Source organism: Camelus ferus, chromosome 6, assembly GCF_009834535.1.
Source record: "Camelus ferus isolate YT-003-E chromosome 6, BCGSAC_Cfer_1.0, whole genome shotgun sequence".
In the NCBI taxonomy this organism is placed as follows: domain Eukaryota; kingdom Metazoa; phylum Chordata; class Mammalia; order Artiodactyla; family Camelidae; genus Camelus; species Camelus ferus.
In genome coordinates this window covers 19,823,941-19,848,472 of record NC_045701.1, presented here as the reverse complement: position 1 = coordinate 19,848,472, position 24,532 = coordinate 19,823,941, and the positions used below count along the sequence as shown (strand labels likewise).

General features: G+C 40.4%; 2 protein-coding genes across 3 annotated transcripts; one reads left to right on the top strand and one right to left on the bottom strand.

Moving 5' to 3' along the window:
- Positions 1-1,005: 1,005 nt before the first annotated feature.
- On the bottom strand, positions 1,006-15,677 carry LOC116664133 (spatacsin-like). Of its 2 annotated transcripts, XM_032481319.1 has the most exons (5): positions 15,622-15,639; positions 14,520-14,631; positions 4,916-5,053; positions 4,265-4,713; positions 1,006-3,185 (listed from the first exon to the last, which is right to left on the bottom strand). In XM_032481319.1, the coding sequence occupies exons 3-5, from the start codon at positions 4,948-4,950 to the stop codon at positions 2,965-2,967; spliced, it is 705 nt and encodes a 234-aa protein (XP_032337210.1). In that variant the 5' UTR covers positions 4,951-5,053; positions 14,520-14,631; positions 15,622-15,639; the 3' UTR covers positions 1,006-2,964. The 2 variants fall into 2 exon arrangements, with proteins under 2 accessions (XP_032337210.1, XP_032337209.1); XM_032481318.1 differs by lacking the exon at positions 14,520-14,631 and having other exon boundaries at positions 15,622-15,677.
- A 2,943-nt stretch (positions 15,678-18,620) lies between these two features.
- B2M (beta-2-microglobulin) lies at positions 18,621-24,218 on the top strand. Its single transcript, XM_032481320.1, has 4 exons — positions 18,621-18,773; positions 21,891-22,166; positions 22,698-22,725; positions 23,711-24,218. Exons 1-3 carry the CDS (start codon positions 18,707-18,709, stop codon positions 22,709-22,711), a joined length of 357 nt encoding a protein of 118 aa, XP_032337211.1. The 5' UTR covers positions 18,621-18,706; the 3' UTR covers positions 22,712-22,725; positions 23,711-24,218.
- The last annotated feature ends 314 nt before the right edge of the window (positions 24,219-24,532 follow it).

Sequence of the window (24,532 nt, the reverse complement as noted above, 5' to 3'; positions counted from 1 at the left end):
ATTATTAGAATTAATAAGCATTTAACAAATTTGCTGAACAAAAATATCAACATATAAAAGTTAAGTATTTCTTTATACTGGTAACAAATGTAAACTAAAAATATATAATCTATAATAGCAATATACATGGTATTCAAATATGTAAAAATATACTATGTATATTCAAATATATAGTATTTAAATATACATATATACAGATTTAAATATATACAGCATTTAAATGTAAATATACACACCAAACATAAAGCTAACAAAAGATGTCAAGCTTTTACAGGAAAAATTATAAAAATTACAATGTTTTATTGAAAGAAATCAATGAAAACTTTAAAAAATGGGGAGAGTGTGTTTATAGATAGTAAGATTAAATATCCTAAAGATATCAATTCTTCCCTACTTGATATATAGCTTTAATTGTTAAAAATTTGAATAGTTTTTCATGAAACTTGACAAGCTGATCCTAAAATATGGAAGAGGTTTAGGGAGGGAGAATGACAGATACTACTGAAAAATAATAAAATGAGAGATTTATAATTAAAACAGAATGGAAATGGCCCAGGGATGGACAAAGACCAAAGGAACAGCGTACAGCCCAGAGACAAACTCACGCATATATACATACACGAGACATTTCAGATCAGTGGTAAAGGAAGGATTTTTTTTAAAAAAAAAGATGCTGAGACAAATTATCAATATGTAGGGGAAAAGTAGGTCCCTACCTCACCCTGTACAAAAATACAAGCTCCAACGAGAAAGGACTTACACGCAAAACTCAAAAATTTTAATCATAGGAAAAAATATAAAACCATTTTTATGACCTCAACATAGGAGAAATCACAAATTACATTCATAAAGCAAAGAACTGATTAATGAAACTAATTAAAATTTAGAACTACGTTAAATTAAGAACCCCCATGACAGTAAAAAGACTAGCCACAGATTAGAATATATTCATCACACCTCTAACAAAGGATAGGTATCTAAAATATATGAAACACTACAGACCACTAAGAAAAAGGCAAACACCACTGGAGAAAAAAAGGCAAAAGACTTGAACAGTCACTTTACAAAAATAAGCCACATGTATATATATGTACGGTGTTCAACATTAAAGCAAGTTAAAATCCATCATACTATCAGATTGCCAAAATATCTGGATATGCCAAGTGTTGCCAAACATAACACAATTAGAAATGATTACATTGCTGGTGAGACCATAAACTAATAAAAGAGCTTTGGAAAACTAGAGTACTCTAGTAAAGTTAAACATGCACATGCGCTATGACCCAGCAATTCTACCACTACCGAGAAAACTCTCCCAAACGTGCTACAATAGATGTGTAAGAAACTATTTACTGCAACACTGTTTATATCAGCAAACAACTGGAAACAATCTAAAGTTGGATAAATAAGACATATTCAGATAATGGAATGCTATACAGGGGTAAAACTGAACAAACTGTAGTTATAAAATTTAACATGGATGAATTACAAAAAATTTTTGAATGAAAAAAAAACCCCAGCAAGCCCCCCCCCAAATATATGTACAGTAGCTAAAACTAAATAGCATTATTTGAGTATATCTTTATATGGAGTAAGAAAAAGAAAAGCAAGGGAATGGTAAATTTTCAGAATGGTAGTTAACTCTGAGGCTGGGGGAGTTAAGGGAACAGGACTGGGATGGACACATGCAATAGGAGGGGTGCACATTCAAAGATAATCGAGTTCTTGCCTGGATGGTGGGAATAAGGGTATGTGTTTTATTATTGTTGTTGTTATCACTTAAATCATACATATTCATCATTTGTATATGGGGGAGACTAAGGCCAGAAAATGCTGTATATTCCACACAAGCTTAATTAAACTCACTACATAGACACACACACACACACACATACACATACTGTGTAAGGCACAGGCTATGTAGTCACACTGCCTGGGTTCAAACATCTAGTGCTACCACGTACTGCCCAAGTATAGCTAAATTAGAATAAAATTCCTAACCTCTCTCTGTTTCCTCATCTATAAAATGGAAATAATATTTACCTATAAAATGGATAAGAATATTAGTAATACCTGATTATTAACATTGATAAATAGGGAAAAACAACTATAAGGAAATAACCCTAAGAGTAAACAAAATCACTTTGGGTAATAGATATATGAGTGATAAATTTTCTTTCTTTCCCTATTACTACATTTTCTAAAATGATATTCTGTAGTATATAAAGATAAGTTTTCCAACAAGTGGTGCTAGAACAACTGAATATCCACATGCAAAAGAATGAGGTTGGGTCCCTTCCACTTATCATACACAAAAATTAATCAGAGTGCATCAAAGATCTAAATGTAAGAGCTAAAGCTATAAAACCCTTGTAAAAGTAAATCTTTGTGACCTAAGAATAGGCACTGGTTTCTTAGCTAGGACACCATAAGCACAAGTAACCAAAAAGAAAAAGAGAGGAAACCAACTAAATCAAAATTAAAAACTTTTGTATTTCAAAGGTCACCATGGAGAAGGTGAAAAGGCAACCCATAGAACAGGAGAAAATACTTGCAAATTATGTTCCTCGTAAGGGTCGTATCCAGAATGTATAAAGAACTCTCATGTGGTTATTTTAGCACAATTTAGATAATGCATATCTGTAAACTATAAAATGCTATATAAATTCCATTCTGACGCTACTACAGCTGGATTAGAAGTGTGGGGACTGCAAAGTGGGAATAAGGGATCATTCCTGTTTCAGGTTCCCACAGCTTGTTTCCACATCATTTCTTCTCCTCAGCTTATTGTTGCCTCAGTGCTTGTAACTTTCTCTTTTTTAAATAGTAGTTATTGTAACCTTATATCTTTTAATGTCAAAAACGGTAAACTGCTAAGCAGGATTAGGGTAATGAAATAGCCAACAATAAGCAAATGGATGATCTTTTGGTGCAAGGTTAAATAAATTCTCCCAGTTGTACCGACTACAATAATCTGTAGTCAGAGTATAGGACAGAGGGATTATCAAGCAGAATTCTCCAGACATTTAACTCCGTTACCTCTAGGGCGTGCATGGGGATGGAGCACCGCCCCCAACCATTCAGATGGCAAAGAGAATCCACAGTTCTGGCGCTTCCATGGATCATTAGTCGATTTAAAAACTCCTCTTGGGTCAGACCAAACAAAATCAGACAGAGTCCATTTTCTATAAGAAAAACAAAAGTAGACTTTAGTAAATTATTAGGACGTAGGTTTTAGGATTATGACAGGAATTAATCTCTAATTGTGCAATACTTCAGCACTGTAAGTATAAATAGATTTATTGGGTACCAGTAACTATTATGACATTAATTAATAAATTCATCATGATTTTTTCAAAGAAGAGCTTTATCTTTTAAACACTAACCACAAGGCAAATTCTCATAGGAACAATGTATCCTATGACTAGCAGGAAACCTCTCTTTGCTACTTTGTACTGTCTTGTACTATCAACTTGTACTTGGAACTTGTAACTATTGAGATGTCACATTTCTGGTTTACTAAAACGAAACATTAATAGCATGCTCTTGACACATAGAAATACATGATTACCAAAATCAGGACACTGAAGAAGAAACACATGGTTAGTTCAATCAGAACTCAGTAGCTCTGTAGGAGGTTATGGCATGGTTATGCTGAATCAATGCGCATCTGACACATCAAACCCAAATGCCTACAGGCAAAACAGGTGGCGAGAGAAGTGCAAGAAAACCAAACCTGAAAGAAAGCAGCCCATCTAGGAGCACTGAAATTCAGCTCCAACCCATCAATTACTATGCAGGAATGAGGGCCAGTGTTGCCAGATATTCTAATTTTACAGTAATAACTGGAAATACAGATTTTGTCTGAAACCCTCTAATTTTACAGGCTTGTGAGACACAAATCTTTTTTTTAAAAGCCTACATAGCGCAAGCCAAGCAAATCCAAACTCATATGGCCTATGAGCTGCCAGCTTACGAACTCTGTACAAACCAAAGTCCTGTGAAGACTCCCTGGGTTAAAACCAACTCTTCTTAGACTTAAACTTTTTCTGACTCAGTATCTTAGTACTTAGCTGAGCAGAAATAACCTTAATTAAAAGTCAAACATATGAGGCAACATTACCAACGTTAACACCAAATTTCCTCCATAAAACACTACACTTAGAGGAGTGAGTAGGCACTACATCACCCGGGCAGCAGTAGTAAAACAGGTAAGAGAGGTGCTCTCGGCGATGGATTCCAACCTGACACAAGACGTTCTCACCTGTCAAAACGAGGCACAGCTGCTGGTCTCCACCACTGTCTACAGGGATGCATTTTTTGCCCAGGGAAAAACACTGCATGGCCTGGGTCTCCAAATCCCAGAGGGCAATGGAACAGCCCGTCCTTTCTACTGACCAAGTAAACAGTGCAGTGAATCCTGTCACAGACACACATGCGAGCTCAAGGGGCTCCTCCTGCTCACTGATGTGCATTCTTTTCCATAATCTTCCTGGATCCCTGGTCTTGGCGGGACTTTTCCATGGAAAACTGTACTGCCTGTGCGGCAGGCCTTGGGGAATGAAGGCCCAGCTTGGCACACTGGCACTCTGGTCACCAGATTCGGGGGACTCCAAGTGCAGAATATCCTGGAACCATGGAGCACAACAGGAAGCCTCCAGTTTGGAGCTCTTTATGCTTTCATTCAGTGATGACAGCTGGGCTTTCCAAGACCTGGAAGATAGGACAGAACTCACATCTGTTACAGTGAAGGGCACTAAGTAAAGCACTAAACCAGGGCAAAGACGCACTTAAGAAAATAAACATGTCTACCCCTGAAAAGACCTTTAGTGAAAAGGTATTGTGTCAGAATGACAAAATAATTAATAATCATAATCATAATAATAAAGTAAATCCAAAAAGGAGGTTTCTGTACCTATCAACTTGGAAGGAAAACTTGGTCAGTTTCATGTTGTAGTCAGAATTAACAGGATCATCTTCATCTATGCCTTCAGGGCCTTCAACAGGAACGTCTTCTAGAGATCTTTCACACAGTAGGTGTCCTGGGTATTGCCTATGTTTTAAAATAATAGCAATGGCCAAAAAACGATGATCAACCCCAAACCCGTGTTCCTGTTGAAAATGGGGGTGGGGGCGTGTAAGGGGTGGAGGTATCACAGAGTAGGAAGAGTCCAGACAATAAGTTTCCCTGACCTGGACTTCTTATCTCCATTGCTTAGGGCAGAGTGATAAAGTCAACCTTGAGAATATGACCGATTTGCACCTATGTGTGGAGATGGATGCTAACTAGATTTATTGTAGTGATCACTGTGCAATATGCACATATATTGAATCATTATGTACTCACCTGAAACTAATATCATATGTCAATAGCTCAATTAAAAATAATCTGAATCTTAAGGGCAGTTAGCTTTATAAAGAGATAAGACCATTTATTGTATTACTATAATGCAGATGTTATGCTGAAAACTTTATATAAACTAACTTATCTGAGCCTTTCAACAACCTCCTGAGGTAAATTTAAGCCGCTTTTGCAGATATGGAAACTAAGACACACAGAAACAGACCAGCTGTTTCTGTCTACCTGACCATAAACCCCAGGTTCTTAATTACCCACCATACCACCAACACAAAGTTTAAGACTTAGCTTGAGACAAGGAGAATGAGTAAGGACTAGAAAAGCAAAGTATGAATGCAGGCATAGATGGAGAGTGCATGTGGAAATAGGGCTGTCACTTTTCAGAAGCACAAAGAAGACTGGGATGGCCAAAACACAGGGAATGAGAAACGTGGCAGTGTGAGATGAGGCTGGAGAAGTTAGCAGAGACAGTTGGGGGTGGGCTTTATGGAGTTTCAGCTTTTATATGGTGGTGGTGGTCAGGGGAGTGTGCCAGTGGGAAGGAAGATAAATTATGGTTTAAGCACAGAAGCCATCTGATTAGAAGCAGAAGAGTAGATGGCGGGAGAAAGGGGAGCACGTAACCCCCCTGAGCACTTAGTTAAATTATGAACTATTAATCCTTTTGACAATTTGAAGGTAACAGGTTGATATTCATTTGTCAAGGAGATGATGAAAAGAAGTTAAAGAAGGGAAGGTGACAATAAAGAAAGATGACCCATAGAGAAGGAAGTTCCTCCACCAACAAGATACAGATCCTGTCCCCAGACTTCATACTTGGCTATAGTCTGATAAGATGTGCATTCTAGCATCACCCTTCTGGCTGCCCCACAGAAGATGGATGTGAGGAGAGAACAGACATGTGAGACCAAGTTCGAGGCTGTTAAGCTAGTTCAGGTAAGTGATGAAAGCGGCATGGATCACAGTGATGACAGCGGAGTTAAGTGGACAATACAAGAAACACTGAGGAGGTAGAATGGCTTGGACCTGGTGATTAACTGGATGTGGATCTAATACTTAAAAGAGGTTGGAGATGTAGACGAGAGAGGAAAGGGAGACCAGTCCCTGAGAAGGAGGGAAGGAATGGGATCCAGAGCACACACTGTAACAGCAGGGAAGTTGGAGAAGATGAGTCAGGAAAGTAGGTTTGCAAATTTAAGGTGAGAAACTGAACGAGCTCCCATTGGATGGTTCTACTTCATTTATAAAGTAGGAGGTAAAATCATCCAAGAACAGCTGGGGAGAAAGAGATAAATAGAGATTTGAGGAAAATGGAGGTTTAAAAACACTGTTGTAAAGAACGGACTCATGAAAAATCATTGCAAAATCTCCAGGCAACACGAGAGACCACTGAAAGTAGTGAGTGTGAACTTATAGTGCTATTCATTTCCCTTTGCAGTTTTCTCACAAGTGCTCAGTTACTTGGGTGCAGGGACTAAAAAGGCAGGTAAAAATAAAAAAATGATTTGTCAGACCAAGTGGTACCATAGGGCAGGAGCAGGAGTTAGAGTTCATTCAAGAAAGTGACTAAAATGATGTGTCACAGCATCTATGCTGCAAAAGGAGGGATGTGAAGAAAGAAGGGACCCCTCTCTTCACTAGTAAAGTCAAGAAATTGGAAATTCCATTAAGTTTAGATGACAGAAGTGTGGGTACTTGAGTAAGCAAACTGTGGTCAGAGTGGGTTGTGTAGAATAGTGATTCAGGAGAGGAGCAGTTTCATATAATGACAAAGCCCTGTATATGACTATGGGAATAGACTGGGAAGTTGAATTGGAAGGAAAACTCACAGTGGTAAACTGAACAAACAAACTACGAGGAACTTGCATGGGGCTTACAGATTCTGCAGGAAACACACACAAAAAATTAGAGAAATAATACAAGACTATACAATTAAGTGCTAAACTGTAGTGCAAAGCAGAAGTGCTACACAAGTTCAAAGAGGAGGAAAATAAAGATAAGTATAAATTTACAACTAGAAGAGATTTAATAAGGAAAGGCTTCATGAAAGAGATAGATCTCAAAGGATGAACAGGATTTGATAAAATGAAAAGGGGGTGCTGTCATTCTGTATCCAGGGAAAGAAGAACCAGGGTCAGGAGGCAGGAAAGATAAAAACACTTTTATATTTCAGAGCACACTTAGAAAATAAAACATGCAGTCAACTCCAGACAAGTTATACTAATCAAAGAGCATTCATTTAAAATAATCAACAAATAGAGATCACTTTATTTAGTTGACAGGACAGATCCCTAAATTCACTGCCTGGAACAGAACAGAACCTTTTCATTGGCTGATGTTACAGGGGCTCAGTTCAATGAAATTTGTTCAAAGGAATGTGCCTGCTGCTCTCCTCAGAGTTATCCTGAGGTGTTGCAAAAACAACCAGAGGAATAGAACCCTACACTCAAGGATCAGAGTAGCTGAGTAGTCTTTTCTCCCTTCTGACCTGTCAAATCGTTTTCCAAGGAAGATGACTAGGAGGTAACTCTACACATACAGGGTATGCTTTAGTCAGCAAACATGGCCCACTGATACACAAGCACACAATCTGAAAATGTGTTATGTACCCTGCTTAAAAAAAAAAGGTGAAAAGGACATTTAAAACAAAGGAAAAAATTACAGGAATAAGTTCTGGCTGATATGTGAAGATGAAATTAACCATTTTTTTGGTGATCCAAATAATAAGCAATAAACCCATCAAAGTGCATCCCAGTTACTCAAGGATTTGTTTATTTCATTAATGTTAAGTTAGAACCAAAAGTAATAATGGTTTGCAATGGCCCTAAAAACTTAAAGTCATAAATGTAGACTGCTTTATTTTTTAAACAAGCAATTTTGGGGTGGAGGATATAGCTTAGTGGTAGAGTGCATGCACGAGGTCTTGGGTTCAATCCCCAGTACCTCCACTAAAATAAAGTAAATAAATGAATGAACCTAATTACTTCCTCTCCACTCCCAAAAAGCAAAACAAAACAACAAAAAATAAGCAAGTTGCGATGAACAGGCTGCTGTATTTTTGTGTGCACACTCACATACACACCTATTCCTCTCAAACATAAAAAAAAGTCAGAAGTAAGTAGAAGCTCTAAGTCAAAAAGGAACACAAAGAGCACTCAGTTTTACTTAGAAAGCCGCAAGTGTGGGCCCTCCAAGGCAAACACCTGATGAAATCTTCTCAGTTAGACAAAATTAGGTTAAATACGTTGTCAAAAGTCCTTTAAGAGAAAAGTGATCCCTAAGGCAGTCACCCTGTGCCACATAAGAAGCAAGTCTAACACATGGTAAATATGTACATGTAGGAAAATAGCTGATTAAGTTCATGAATGTATTTTTCCCTGAACGTTTTACTGAAAAACTGACCATTCTGCCTATACTCCAGTCCTTATAGCTAGAAGCCTAAAAAGTCTCATCTTTTTGGTATTCTCCTCCCTCTCAATCAACATCTTTACATCCAAGGACACAGATCCTGCCTACACTACTCAGCACAAAAAGAATTCCTCTGCAGAGCTGCGTGTCAATAATCCTGTCCACTGCCTGTGCAGGCAAGGGTAATGTGAAACAGTTGAGTAACCTAATCTCAGCATCTCTTTCAGGAAATATAACATGTAGGATGATATATTTGTTGATGAACAATAACGATGTGTTACTATGAAATGACAGAATTCTCAGAGATAATAAGGAAATACCTATAAAACAAAAGGATATTATATCAAACTCAATGGTCACAGGTTTACAGTTGGTAAATTTTATTCTGTTAACATCACACAAGCAGGTAAAAGAAAAGGGAAACAGCACTTAATCCAACTCTAGACGGTTATTGTTCACAATCACCTAAGCAAATGGTCATTATCCACGAGGATATGAGAAGATAGCAGACCTTTCACATCTAGAGCCGAGTCTCGTATTTATTATGTACCTCATATATCAGTATAGTGTTCCATGTACATGATTTACAGATAAACTCATAGGTGTTGTGGTTCAGAATTTTTTTTTTTAAGGAAAGGGATTCACTATCAAAAAATTGATGATTTCTGCTCTAGAGGTGACACCAGCACCATCATCAGGGAGCTTATGTGAAGAGCAGAGCAGGGGGCCCACCCTGGTCCACTGAGTGAGCCCCTCTAGGGGTGGGGGCATGGTACTGGTGTTCAACAGGCTCTCCAGGTGGTCCTGGTGCTCACTAAAGAAGCAGTGCAGGAAGGAGAGAGAACATTCCTTGACATGTTCTTGCCAGCGAAAGCACCTGGAGGCCAGCTGTGGAAAGAGAAGAGCCTCTCAGTTGTGCTACCTGATTCTGAAGCACCACAGTGACTGGCCGCTCCGAGGAGCCAGGTGGTAGCAGGACGAGTCCCTGAAGCCCTTGGAGGAGTTCGTGGAAGGTCAGGTGACTGATACATTTGCCCAGAGGTTTGAATAACATTTGTAGGGCCTGCAAGGAGGTCAGTAAGCACCTCTTTCGGGCTCCTGGACAACTTCACCTTCATCCTCCTTCCTTGCTGACCTGCCTCTGGCCCCTTCCTGGTCAGGTTACCCACCAGGCCTGTCACCACTGGATGGAGTCCATCATCTCTAACCCTGGTCCTTCGATACTTGTTCTAGGAGGTCTTTCCTAAGCCAAGTAGCTATGGGGCTCAATACTTCTCAGGGTCTTATCTCTGCAAACCTCCAGAGTACACTCACATCTGTGCTTGTGGGTTTGCCTTGGTTTATTGTGCCTGAAGATGATCAGCTGTTCCCTTAGTACTTTGTTCTCTAAGCCCCTCACCTGAGGGTGGCAGGGTGGGCCTACCCATGCTCTCCAAAACCAGAGTTAGCTGATGGCATGAAGACCATCAGCAGCTTAAAGTACAGAGATAGCACTATTGTCAATGGGCCTCTAGGCCAGTGCTATACTTGGGAGAATTTATGCAGCAGCTTTAATATCTTCTCTCTTGTTTTGTATATATACATATATTTATTGAAATATAGTCAGTTTACAATGTTGTGTCAATTTCTGGTGTACAGCTTAATGCTTCAGTTATATATGAACATACATATATTTGTTTTCATATTCTTCTTCACCATAAGTTACTACAACATATTGAATATAGTTCAATGTGCTGTACAACATGAACTTGTTTATCTCCTATATATATATATATATTAGTATCTGCAAATCTCGAACTTCCAATTTACCCCTTTCTACCTCCTCCCTGCTCCCCATAACCATAAGTTTATAGTCTGTGTCTGTGAGTCTGTTTCTGTTTTATAAATAAGTTCATTTGTCTTTTTTAAAGATTCTACATATGAGTATTATTCATTTATTTATTATTTTTATTTTTTACTTAACTGACGTAATGGGATGGAACCCATGATCTCGTGCAGGCTAGGCATGTGCTCTACCACTGAGCTATACCCTCCCCCCATTTTGAAAATTTTTAATCCTATACAAAGTTGAGAGAATGATAAAATTAACTTCTATGTATCCTTCACTTAGCAGTTGATAACATTTTGCATAGCAATATTTTAAAAATAAACTCCTCTGCTACATCAGGCTGTGTTCTGTCCCCAGTGACTAGAGACTTTGGCTGACAGACTATGAACAGGAAATTCACAGAACAAGAAGCACAGATAACAAAAGTAAACATGAAAAACTGCTCAACATAACTGCCTTTAAAAATACAAATTAAAACAAGGAGGTAAAATTTTTCCATGATGATAACCAGCTTGGGGGAGGGTGGGGGGAGATGAACACCCTCTCTTATTTAGTGGTGGAGTGTAACCTGGTATAAAGACTTCAGACAGCATTTTCATGGTGAGTAGGATGAAGTATAATAGAGGAAAAGTGGAAATGTCTCCAGTACTGGATTGGGTAAAAGTATGAAATATTCATATAATGAAATATTATGAAGTATGAAAAACTACACAGATCTCTTTTATTATAGAAATATACTGCCTATGACACCTCATTAAATAAAAAACTGTTTGTCTAATTACCTACCCCCTCAACAACAACAACAAGAGCTGTTTGCAAAGAAACATTTGGGAATGATTACATCTTTTAAAATATTTACATCCATATTTATATTTGTACATGAATAGACAAAGTCTGGGAACAAACATCAGTTCATTAGCAGTGGTTATTTTTGGTTGGTAGGATAATAGGCAATTTAAATTTTTATCTTTATTCTTACCTATATTGTGTGAACTTTTCATAATTGGTATGAATTTTATAATTAGAAAAAAATTAAGCTAAATGGAAAAGCTTCTTAAAATATCAAACAAAAAATTCCCAAAAGAAAACCACAAGGAAAAAACAAAAACAAAACCCAAGCTCTGCTAGCATCAGCATCATAGTCTAAAGGTTAAAAGTCCACATTCTTTTTCTTGGCACCAAAGTCCTTTACAGGCTCTTTCCTGGAAATAGGTTGCTTTCTTGTAATCATAATCTGTTAGAGGTATATAAGCCCGTCTCCATGAGGAAAGAATTTTCCCCAGACCAGCCCCATGACCAGCATCTAGCAAGAAGACAGTAGAGGTTTTCTGAACCTGACTGTTGTGAGCACTAATGGATAGGCTGGGCCAGGCTAAGAAGAAAGAAGCCAAAGTTTTGGGGAACCTTTGTCTTGGGGAGTAAAGGGTTCCTCTTCTTACTCTCATTCCCTGTTCAACACTGGCATTGGCAAGTAGAGCAGGAATGGTTTGGCCCATTGGGTCCATGGTACCGGAGAAATAGTTCAGAAATGGCAGTGCCAGCTAGGCCCATGTCACTGGGGCTGACCTAGCACAGCTGGAGCAGTGACAGGAGGGGAAGGACCAAGGCTCCTGACCCAGTCAGGCTTCAGCAAAACACCTATCCCCTAGGCTTTTGAGCTGATGATAATTCTGCCTCACACATGAGAGCACACAAAATATGCCGTGTGGTGAGATATGGGTTAACCAACAGGTAAAGCCAACAATGAAAAGGCAAACATTTATACTGAGCTAGGCTCCTAGCAACCAGGGCCCAAATGTATATGATTCTGGAACAGCACAAATGGGATTTTTTTTCTTGCTGCTGTTACAAATTACCGCAAACCTAATGATTTAAAACAATACAATTTATCATCCTACAGTTCTGTAGGTCAGAAGTTCAACACAAGTCTCTTGGGCTTAAAATTAAGGCAGGGCTGCTTTCCTTTCTGGAGACTATGGGGAAATTCATATCATTGCCTTTTCCAGCTTTAGAAGTTGCCCACATTCCTTGACTCATGGCCCCTTCTTCATCTCCAAAGCCAGCACACTGCATCTCTGTGACCTCTGTCAAGGAAAGTTCTCTGCTTTTAAGGATCTATGTGGTTACACTGGGCTGACCCCAGTCATCTCTGATAAACTCTGGATCTCAACGTCCTTAACCTTAATCACACCTGGAAAGTTCTTTAGGCCATGTAAGGTTATATATTCATAGGTTCCAGGGAATAGGCTATGAACATCTTTTATGGGTGGGGAGAGGCATTATTCTCCCTACTACAAGGTATGATATGGAGAGAAGTCTAATATTGTTAATGATAAGTAGGCAGTTTGTCTATAAGGACATGGAAAATATCTATGATATATTATGAAATGGAAATAAGCAAGTTCAGTAAACATGTACTGTTTGAATGACCTTCAATTTGTGGAAACTCCCTTGTTGCCAGTAAATGCTGAATGAATGCTCTTTGAGCCACCTCCCACCTGTCATGTCCTGGCTTCTGAGAGGAGATGGTGGAGCCCACCTCACCCACTCACACCCTCAGGGCATAGGATGGGCAGAGGGGGAGGTCCCACCTCACATTTTGCTGTCATTGGTCATTAGGTAAGTAGATTTTTGGCTAATTTGACAAATGATAAGCAGACTCATTTGTGGCAAGTTGATCTACAGCTAAAACAATAACAACAATGATAAAAAGTAAAGAAATAAGGAAAAATTATCACAAACTCACTAACCTATTTACTGGTTACCTCCTTTGAACCTTGACTGCCCCTGCTATGTGTTTGGTGGCTCCTATATATATATATATATATATATCTCCTCACATTTCCGTGTTGTTTATTTTGTTTTAAATTTCTGATTCTTTACTAAACAATTCTTCCTGGTTTCCTCACAGGCCTCTTTAAGGAGAAGAGTTTAGAAAGGTTTAGGACACCAGAGAATAGAGAGGAAAGGATCTGATGCAGGTTCAGCATAGCAGGGGACAGCCAGAATGACCACACACTCTAACTGGCCAGAGGCAAGCGTCAGCAAAGCAAGCTGGAAACTGGGAAGGTGGGGCTTAGAGGAACTTGCAAAAAGGGATAAAGGGTATTTGAAGGAAAGTCAATTTTTGACAGTGTTGCATAGAATCCAAGGTAGGACAGAAAATCAAAGTTAGAATTCTGTAGTTTTAGGTAGGTTCTGAGATGCAGACCCAAGGACCTGTGAGGGAAAAATACCCATGAAGGGAGGCTGTGCCAGTAACTTTGTCACTGGGTGTAGTATTCCCCAAAGACAGTGCCCAATCCTTATGCTCCTAGAGTGTCCTGTTGCCCCCACGCTGTCAGGAAATCTTGGTATCAGCATTTACCTAACTCCTCTCTCCATCTAAGCTGAGGACTGCTGCTACCTCTAATTCCTTTTACGCTTTTAGTGGGTGCTGAGTTCTAGACAGATAATTATAATTTTTGTGGCTATAATTTAAAAATTCTTCACTTTCCAAACTATATACAATATATACCCATGAAGGGAAAGGCAGGAAAGCTTAACAATGGTTTCCCAGGGGAGAAGAGAGATGGGAGGAGACACAGGAGGGGAACTTTACTGTCACTCTGTAGACTTATAATTTTTGCATTTTAACTACAGACATACATTCAAGTATTGGACTCATAATTTTTTTTTAAAGTAGTTGAAACACTATGGTTACTACTGGGAAGAGGACTGGAAAGACATTAGGATTTTGAAGTTCTGTACTACTTGATGTTTTTATACCAAGTCTGTACAATTTCCCAATAAAAGCAATTGGAAAAGGCTGGTAGTTACACACATGCCTGTGAGGCAGAGATTCCCCACCAACCAGATATTGCAACGCTCTCAAATTTTAGTCTTCCCACATATTCTCCCTCAGTTAGTGATAACAGTACTTACCTTATCGGGATCTTGTGGGGTGTTTTCTTCCTTTACATGGTGTCTGACTTAGTAACTATCAGGAAACAAAACAACTAGCCCTTCTTTGTCCCATTTCCTTTGGGTCTGTTGCCTGTTATGTAACAGCACAAATCTGAGAAGTCAGTTAGCATGAACAACTTAGGTGGTAATTAATTAATTATTGGGCTGATTTTTAACTCCGGATTGGAATCTCTTTGGAATCTCTTTGTGGGTCATCTGGCGTCTACTTCTGCTTTGGCCTTACAGCACATTTGCCACAAAGCCTGCACTCAACTGATACTGGCTGAATTTAATGGTATTTAACACAAAAGACTGAGGATTTCCAGGCTCCAAACAGATCCAACCAAGATAGACTTCTAAGCAAGCAACCATCTTCAAACTCCACAAATTAAACCATTTTACGAGAGTTCTCCCTAGGATTGTAGGATCACCATGGTTTTAGTTTTTTTCTTTATAGTTTTTAGATTGTTCCAGTTTTCTATCATGTGCATATATTACTTTATGGGCAGAAAAAAAATAAACATGACTATAAAAGAATACTACTACACATGGTGGTGCTGGTTCCTGCTTCCCTGCACCTTCTCAAATGCTTTTAATTCTTGTCCTGATCCAAGCCACCCAGTGAACCCCTTCCCATGAACCTCTTCTCAGAAGTGATTTTCTAGTGGACATTATAAGGCTTTTCAAATCAAATGTCCAGCATCTCAATCTCAGCTCAGTAGAAATGTGGACAAGTACCTTACCTCTCTGAAATTGTCTCCTTATCTGTAAAAGAAAGACCTACCTTCTGGATTGTAGTATAATTTGGGTCAGCAGCTACACAAACTTTAACATGTATGTAAATCACCTGGGTTGTTTAGAGTGCAGCCTCTGGTCTGCCGTGGGCCCAAGAGTCTGCATTTCTAAGAGCTCCGAGGTGTTGCTGATGTTGCTGATGGCATAACATTTCAAAGAGCTCTGGCACAAATGTCCTACCCATGCTTGTTCCTCTCTTTCCACTGGACCTGGATTTTCCAGCTGTTTGATGAACCCATCTCAGAAAATTGCTGCGTGAGATCCGCTGAGGTGGAACCCAACTCACCTGAGCTTTAAAGTCTTCATATTTTCTCCCACTTCAATATCCTTCTTTATCTTTCTGTTCAAGGACTTCATTCTTCTTTTGCCTGATAAAGATACAGGTACTTGTGCTTTTAGGTATTTTTGTTTATTGTTGTTCTTTGGGGGGGGTTAATTAGGTTTGTTTATGTATTTTTAAATTAATCAATTATTTTAAAAAATTTTAGTGGAGGTACTAGGGAACCCAGAATCTTGTGCATGCTTAAGCATGCACTCTACCCCTGAGCTATACCCTCCCCTTAGGTTATTATTTTTTTTAAAGGAGCTTTATTGAGACATTATTGACACACCATAAACTACATTTAAAGTATGCAACTTAACAAGTTCTACTACATGTATACACTGGAGAAACCATCACTGTACTCAAGATAACGGACATATCCATCACCCTCCAAGTTTCCTTATGCTCCTGGCCCCTTCCACTGCCTGGAAACCAACCATCTGCTTCTGTTACATAAATTAGCCTGCCATTTCCAGAGTTTTAAATAAAAATAATTGTACAGCATACCCTCTTTTTTGTCCTGCTTCTTTTTTCTCAGCCTAATGATTTCATCCATGTCATTGTATCAATAGTTAATTTCTTGTTTATTGTTGATATTATTCCATTGAATGGAAAGCTACCACAATGTGTTCATTTACCTGTTGATGGAAGTTTGGGTTGATTCTAGTTTCTGGCTGCTACCAATCAACCTGCTTTGAACATTTGTCTACAGGTCTTTGTACAGAATTGTACACTGTCATTTTCTCTTTTCTCTTGGGTAAATAGCTAGAGGGGAGTGGTTGGGTCATATGGCCAGTGTATATTTAACTTTAAAAAACCTCTCAAATTCTTTTCCAAAGTAGTTGTACCTTTTTACATTCTTGACAGGAGGGTATGAAGTTGAGTTTCTTCCACATTCTGGAAAATATTTTGAGTAAACATTCATTGTAAAAATTTTTTTTTAGAAAAATCGTTAAGCAAAACAAAACAAACAAACAAAAAAAACCAAAACAAAACTATCTGCCCATCCCACTACTGGGAGATAACACTAAAACTGCCATGTTTGTAGATTTCCAGCAGTTTGCCCTACTAGGCAAACAGTGACCTCCTTTTCTTTTATATCTCATTTTCACCTTCACTATTCAAGACACATCATAAATGGAAATCCAGGAAAAACACGGAAATTCCCCAAACACAAAAAAACTGAAAAATATACTTCTTTCTTCACTATTTTTTAAAAATGTTTTTAAAATTGATTTTCTAAGTGAATAGGTCAGATCCTATCTTTAAAAAATTTTAGTACTACAGCGTTTGTCTGTGACCACTAGCTCTGTCTCTTCCTATATTCCTAGAGCACCAAAAAAACAATTCAACACCAACATTCCAGGCCTGAAGAGCCTTAAATGAGTTAACCACAAGCAAACAAAAGGGAGAGGCAGGAGTGTCTTTACTCATAACTTTATGCCTAGCAATTATTCTTTCATTTCAAGAGAGTTACAGACAGAGCTGATAGAAAAACTAGGTAAATAACATCAGTAATCATAGTACACTTGTTAAACATTACGGAGCACTCACTATGTGCTAGGAACTTCTTGGGGCTCTCTCTGCATTATTTCCTTTCATTAAGCCTGTTTAGAGTATCTGCTTTCTCTAGTTTAGACGCAGCCCCCCACAATAGGGATTATTAAATTGTCTAAAATATGTAAAAGGAATCCAGATGACATTTGTTGTGTTCTTTAGGGAAGCACAACCCAACTTCCTTACTGCAAACCGAGGTGATTTCCATTATTTCTGCTCCTCCTCGCCTCCATGGTTCACTTCCTCTACTGGCTGTTCCTTTCAAAAGACCGTGGACTTAGCCACCATGTGATGGTAGCATCTTTTTTTTTTTTTTTTTTTAAAGCAGTGGGTTTTGTTTGTTTGTTTTTGTGGGTTTTTTTTTTTTAAGGTATCTCTTGAGTGTAGGTTTTCTTAACGAGTCTCTCTAACATTTATAAGGTCTTAGAGTCCGTAGGTTTAACATCTTTGGCTGGGCCCAAGGCAGATGCAACTCAAATTCCCACTGAAACTGCAGAGCCCTTTATCTTCCAACTGTCATTCCAAGAATGACAGCGGAATCAGGCCAGAGTCTTTGCTTTCTCGTCCATAAAAATGAATGGGGCAATTTCTACCTCCTAGAGTTTATTCACGTATTCGCTCGCATGTGCGAACGTTCGTCCGTTCACTCGTTCCTTCTTTCATGCAGTTTATTGAATACCCACTTCGTGCCCACCACCATTCTAGCGTGGTAACTCGCAGAGAATGATGTCCCTCAAGGGGTCTGTAAACGTTAATGCTCTAAGCATTTACTGCTTTTATACTCAGCGGGCGTTTCCCCACAAATCAACGAAACACAAGTTACCTAAACAACAGCGGTAAGATACAGGGCTGACTTTCTTGGCACAGGGCTTTCCAAAACGGAACTTTCCCCTGAACAGATTCAGGGAGCAAAAAGTCCTTCATTTTGGACAGTTCTCTGAGCCGTCCTCAGAGGCATAAAGGTTCCTGGAATATTTTTTTCTTGCCCAAACAATCTAGAAACCTACAGGCTGTTCCCAGGCTGCAATTGTGAACCCGAGTTCTCAGTATGCCCAGCACTGTTCAATCTCTGTCCTGTTAACCTTCCTGAGCTTCAGTTTCCCTGATTGAAAACCGCAGGTTCTAGGCTCCTAACTAGCTAGGGCATGGTCAGCTAGTCCCAGAGTGCTGTTAAAAAGCGAGAGTGCTGGCTGACGTTCTAGGACGGGCGGCCTGCGTCCCGAGCTCGGGCGCGCACCCCAGAACTGGGGGCGTCGATGTACAGACAGCAAATCCACCAGCTCCAACACATTCACTCCCAAGCATCACGAGACTAATACGAAAATGAAACTGAAAATGGGTTAGTCCCTCTTTCTAACCTGCTCTGGCATCGCTCGCTAGGAGACGGGTGACTGCTGCGCGGGCAGGGTTCTGATTGGCGGCGAGAACGCGCAATATAAATGCGAGCGCGGAGCCCTGCGCTCACTCCATCGCCCGCGCTGCTACAGTAGCGATGGCTCGCGTGGTGCCCTTGGTCCTGCTCGGACTGCTCTCGCTGTCCAGCCTGGACGCCATCCAGCGTGAGTTTCGCCTCCTCCTCTTCCCTCTTCGATCAGCCCATCGGGTCCCGCCCGACCCATTTGGCACTCTTGGCACTAACTCTGTACACCTCGGTTCCTCTCCCCAAAGTTTCCTTCCTGGCTTGGTACGCTAGTCCCTGGGCTTGTCTTGGGATGGGGAAGCGGTTGGCTGGGCGAGGAGTGGGGACGGGGTGAGAGGCCGGGAGGCCAGCTGCTCTGGGATGGGAAGGGGACCTCTGGCACGCTCGCGCTTCGCGGATCGAGACAGAGTTTCGGGGTGTTGACACGCTTCAGAGCAATCGAGGTGGGGGAGGGGTTCCCTTCCGCTTGTCCTCGGGACCTCTGGCTCCAGGCGCAGCTGGAGCTGAGGGCAGACAGGCGAGTCTCAAAGGGCCGGATTAGGGGCTGTGAACGCGTGGAGACAACTCCTGGGCTTTTAGAGAGGCTCCGGCAGAGTATATAAGTCCGCTGGGAGCCTGAGGGCCTCGAGCTTCCTCCAGGCGCCCGCCAGGTTCGCCTTCCTCTCCGCGCTTTCCTTCAGGTGGGCACAAACCACAGCGAGGAATCCCCACTTGACATTTGTGGAATGCCTTGAGGTGTCTACAAAGCGCTTCACATCGTTAATTCTCTTGTTCCCATTACAAGTCACTTTTAATAATAATCATAAGAGCTACCGGTTGACGCTGTGTGCGGGGGGACGCTATGTGCTGTCATTTAACTGCGAAATGCGTCTAGATTGTAAACACGATGCCTTATTAATAGCATGTCACAGATGAGGAAACTGAGGCACGAAGAGTTGAAGTAACATCACACAGGGGGTAAATGGCAGACAATGGAGACTGACCAGAGAGTTTGGAGGAGGTGTGCGCTCTTTGCCTCTAATCTGTCCGTTTTTCAGAACCGCGTCCCTACCTTCTGGGGTGAGATTCTTGGGAGCAAGCTGGGTGGTCATGGGCCCCTGTTGCCTTTTCTTCACAGAGGCCTTCCTCTTTGGCTCCTTGCCTGGTTCTTTCCAAGATGAACTGAGTCTCTACTTTCAGTTTTGAGTAAGAGAAGGTTTATCACTCAGAAAGGTTGTAAACTAGAGATGAGTAATTAACATGGTTACCCACGCTGTCTGTTGTGGACACTGTGGATCTTGAGCATGTTTTAAATACCCGGCAATATACTGGACCCTCTCATTCTTTTCTCTCACAAAAGCCTCTGTGAAACAGGCTTTTTGGGGGCTTTTTTTGATCATGAGAAAAACGTATTTAAAATTTATTTACAAAATAAAGCATAATGTATCATCACTATTATCGATATTTGGTGGTGACTACAAACTTCTTTTGAAAAGTTACAAGCCGACATTAAAAACTATCTTAATTTGAAATTTTCCAAAGTAATACATGTCTGGAAGATACACAAGACCATTTCTGGAAGATATGCAAAAAATAGATAATGGCGATTGCTTCTGTAGGTCTTATTTTCTGCTCTGTTTGTGGATTTTGTTTGTTTCACTCTGGGCATAAATTAATTTTTCATTTAAGCTACAGATGCTCAAATCACTCTCCCCAAAACACAAGGCCAGAAAGTGACTGAACCCAGATTCAAATCCAGGACTGACTGGTACTCCTCCTGTTGGAAGAGATTATTGTGATGTTCTTGCAAAAACCTGCCTGGCTGCCTCAATGAGAGAATACCAAGTGGGATGAAACTCTGCTTTCTTTACTGTAGCATTTATTATGTTCTGATTATTAGAAGCTCAAATGCTAAGAGGTTTCTGATTTATCGTCACTTCTACTATGAAAAAATATCAGGGCTTCGTGGCATTTCCAGCCTAGCTACTGGTGGGGCTGGTGACCTTTCCTTTGATGACAGGATGTTTCTACACAGATGTATCTGGTCAGAGTGGCCTGGTACTCCTCCTAACCCCACCACATCCTAGACATGGAGGAGGAGCTGCCCTTTATAACCATGTACCTTGAAGGTGTTTCTATTTAAAGGTGGATTATACACAAGTCAGTATGTATATTTAGTAGCAGTAACACTTATCTTCACTTTGGAAGAAAAATACAGAAATACAGCTTATAACATTTTCTTTCCACATCCCTGAGGATGGTCTAGTCATGCATCCCATTTTGGAAGCCACTGTTCTGTAGCATTATGTGTACTCTCAACCTGGCAGATTATGGCAATCATGTGAGAGCGCTAATTAGAAATAGGAATCCCATTCTCACATGCACTACTCCCCTTGGTCCTAATGGAGAGTAAGTTGTCTCCCATTTGCCACAGTCCTCACTCTTCCCTCTTATCTTACCCAGCCCAACTACTTCATTTAAGGTATCTGCCATCTTCTGTAGACTTTTCAGTTTTGTGTCTTTGTTTTTGAGCTCATGAAATGAGGTACACAATCGGATAGGGGTTTGGTGTATAAACTCGGGGCAGGATAAAGAGGCTGTGTTTTGTAGGAACGTACTTTGAATTGACTCTCAGGTCTCTGAACAAGGAGGTAATAATAATAGTACCGTACACTTGCAGAGAAATGCTGTGTGCCAGGCACTGCACGAGGTACTTAATACATATTGAGAGGTCTGATGGGTGTGGATCTAGGCAGGAGCCAAAAATAGAAAGGCGTAAACATAAAAAAAAAAATGGATGGGGCTGGAACGGGGTACAATAATGTGAGTTGTTTGATATGGTTATTATGGAAGCTGTGAGAAGTGAGAAATGCAGCTTGACAAGTAGAGTGGAGCCAAATCATGTAAACTCATGTGTGATAAAGAATTCTGTGGGGGCTGAGAAGCCATGAAAAGTTCTTGAGAGCCTCCAGAGAAAGCTTCTTAAAGATTCAGCACAATGTCCAGTGACAGAAAAAGATCCCACTAGACATCTGCTAGGAAAAGCCCAAAGGCATGTGTAGGGAAATTATGTGGGCAAGATACTAAGTCATGGTTTATCCCTCAAAATCGAGGCTGCCTTTTGGAAAAGTGGAAGCTCACTGGGCCCAATTTGAAATGGAACTGGGAGAAATAGATGATCAGCTTTAAATGCTTGGTGCCCGATCTGGCTTTAGAGCAAGGCAGCCCCAAGTGAAGTACTCTGCAGTTTCATCTCTCTTTCCCTGACACTCCTCAGGTACTCCGAAGATTCAGGTTTACTCCCGTCACCCAGCGGAGAATGAGAAGCCAAATTTCTTGAACTGCTATGTGTCTGGGTTCCACCCACCACAGATTGAAATTGATTTGCTGAAGAACGGGCAGAAGATGAAAGCGGAGCAGTCTGACCTGTCTTTCAGCAAGGACTGGTCTTTCTATCTCCTGGTCCACACTAACTTCACGCCCAACGCAAGAGATGAGTACAGCTGCCGCGTGAATCACGTGACTCTCCAGGAACCCAAGATAGTTAAGTGGGGTAAGTGTTCAGGTGCTTTTCTTGGCTGCTGACAGTTGTATCTGAATTACAGCCACAGAATAAAGCTGCTTTGATATAAAAATATCTGCATCCTAGGAGGATCAGTGAATGTTAGTAAAGCTCTGATTGGTGGCACCTTCTGAGAGACCTCTGCACAGCATGGTCCTTGAGACAGTGCTTTCCCTGCAGCAAGAGCAGGGAGCAGAAGCAGCACTTGCACAAATGCACACACCCTCTGAACTGTTCTTCCCTTGTGGCCTCCTTGGGCTTTCCTGACAGCCTCAGGGATACTTAGCACCAAGGAGAGTCCCAGGGAGGCACAGGCCTTTGTTAGGGTAGCACTGTCCAATCCTGGACTCCTGTGGAACTCTCTGGCTGGGGGAAGATCTGAGGCTAGCAGGCAAGGTTAGGTCCTACCGGGTTGTTCTTAACAAGACATTCATGGGCAGGGACGGAGGGCTCTTCTGCTTGCCTTATTTAAAGGTAAAACTTACTGATTTTCTTCTTCTTTCTCCCTTTTCTTTTTTATAGATCGAGACCAGTAAGCAGCAGCATGGAGGTGGGTTTCTAGCCTTTCTAGCCTTAAGAAAATCCTCTTTAATTTCACTATCCTGGGGACTGATACTGACAGCTGTAATATGACCACCCTCATTGTCTGGAGGACATTAATGAGGGTAGCAATTCAGCAGGCAAAGAAGAAACTCATGGGGTCACATTCCTTCTGTGGAGTGGCATGAGGAAGGTGTGTGGCTCTGACCCTCTAAAGGGAGGACAGAGGAGCTGCAGGTGTGGCTGACGGGACGGAGGCAGCGGTTACCCATGGCACCTGCAAGAGTTTGCTCTTTTTTCTGCTATTTCTACATTGGGCATCTCTGGGCCTTCAAAAGTGAACTGTCCCTTCCTCTGCGTGGCAGTTGCTTTATTATTCAGCCAGAAGAGAGGAGTGACATGGCTCTGTAGACATACCGTTCCTTTGTGTGTGGGCAGTGTATTTGCCTCTATAGCTCACAGTCCAATAGAGGAGAGAAATGGAAGCTGATTGTTGTAACTCAGTGTAAACATACTATGACAGATGTAGCTTGCAAGGAGCTCTAGCAGCATGAATCAGGGAGGAACTGGACTTCTCTGCATCTTCAGTTGGAGTCCAGAGGCAGAAAATCCAGCTTTTCCGGGAAATTCTACTCCACAGGGTTCATTGGCACTAAAATCTATTCAAATATCTGTTATATTCCAGGACAGGGTAATTAATTTAAGAGAGCTCGGGTGACTGTCCCAAGGTCATATAGTTACTAAATGGTAGAGCCAGGATTTGTACTCTAATACCAGCATCTTTCCTCTAAGGTTGTGGGAGAACCAATGGGATAAACTAATTGGAGATGGTCTTTTTAATATATCTGGTAAATTGTCTGCAGCTACTTTTTTTTTTTTTTTTTTTTTACTAATGGTGATTTATACAGCACAAGTTAGATAAGTTTGCTGGTGCTATGTGCAATCCAAATAAAATAAATGTATTTGCCAATAACCCTTTTTTCCCTTTTTTTCAGGTTTGAAGATGTCACAGTTGGACTGAAGTAACTCCAAATTCTATTTTCTTTCTTTTTAATAATGATATGCTTTATGCAGATAAATTGGAAGTTATATTGCTGTTATCACAAATACCATCTTCTTTATAATTCTTCTTTGTGCACTAAGTCTCCATATTTGATTCTTCTTGGCATGTATCTGTAGTGGAGGCACTGGCAGCTTAAAGGTGAGAAGGAGAGAATTCTCATGTTCAGCATCAACATCTTCATCAAATATAAAGTCTCCAGTGTCTTAGGTACACAAAACTGGAAAGATAGCTATGCATATTTAGAGTAAAACTCCAATTTGTAATTTTGCTTAGAATTTTGGAAAGTTTTAGAAAGATAATTGTCAGAATTATTGGAAATTTGTTATAGTGGATGATGTTTGTCATATATAATCATATTAACTTTTTACATCTGTTATGAGACATGGCTTTGCTGATTTGATTTTATTTTTTTCACCAATTAAAATAATCTTAAAGCTTAATGTGTTCAGTACTTATATATCATTCCCATCCTAAGCCGTTTCTTCAAACAGTGAAATGGTCTTCCAGTGTCACTTGGACAAGACTGTAAACTCCTGATGTATAGGGTTTGGCTCACGGTGGAAGGGGCATCAGTGATCTGCATTTTACAAATGAGGAACAGCGTCCTCAAGAAGTTAAATGACTTATCGTGACACAGCTCTCTGCTGGAAGACCTGGCTTCTGTCTTTTAGCCAGAATTCTGTTCCCTATGCCAAGATATGAGAAATGTGCAGACTCTAAGAGGTAGCAAAAGTATCTGGAGGAGTTCATATTT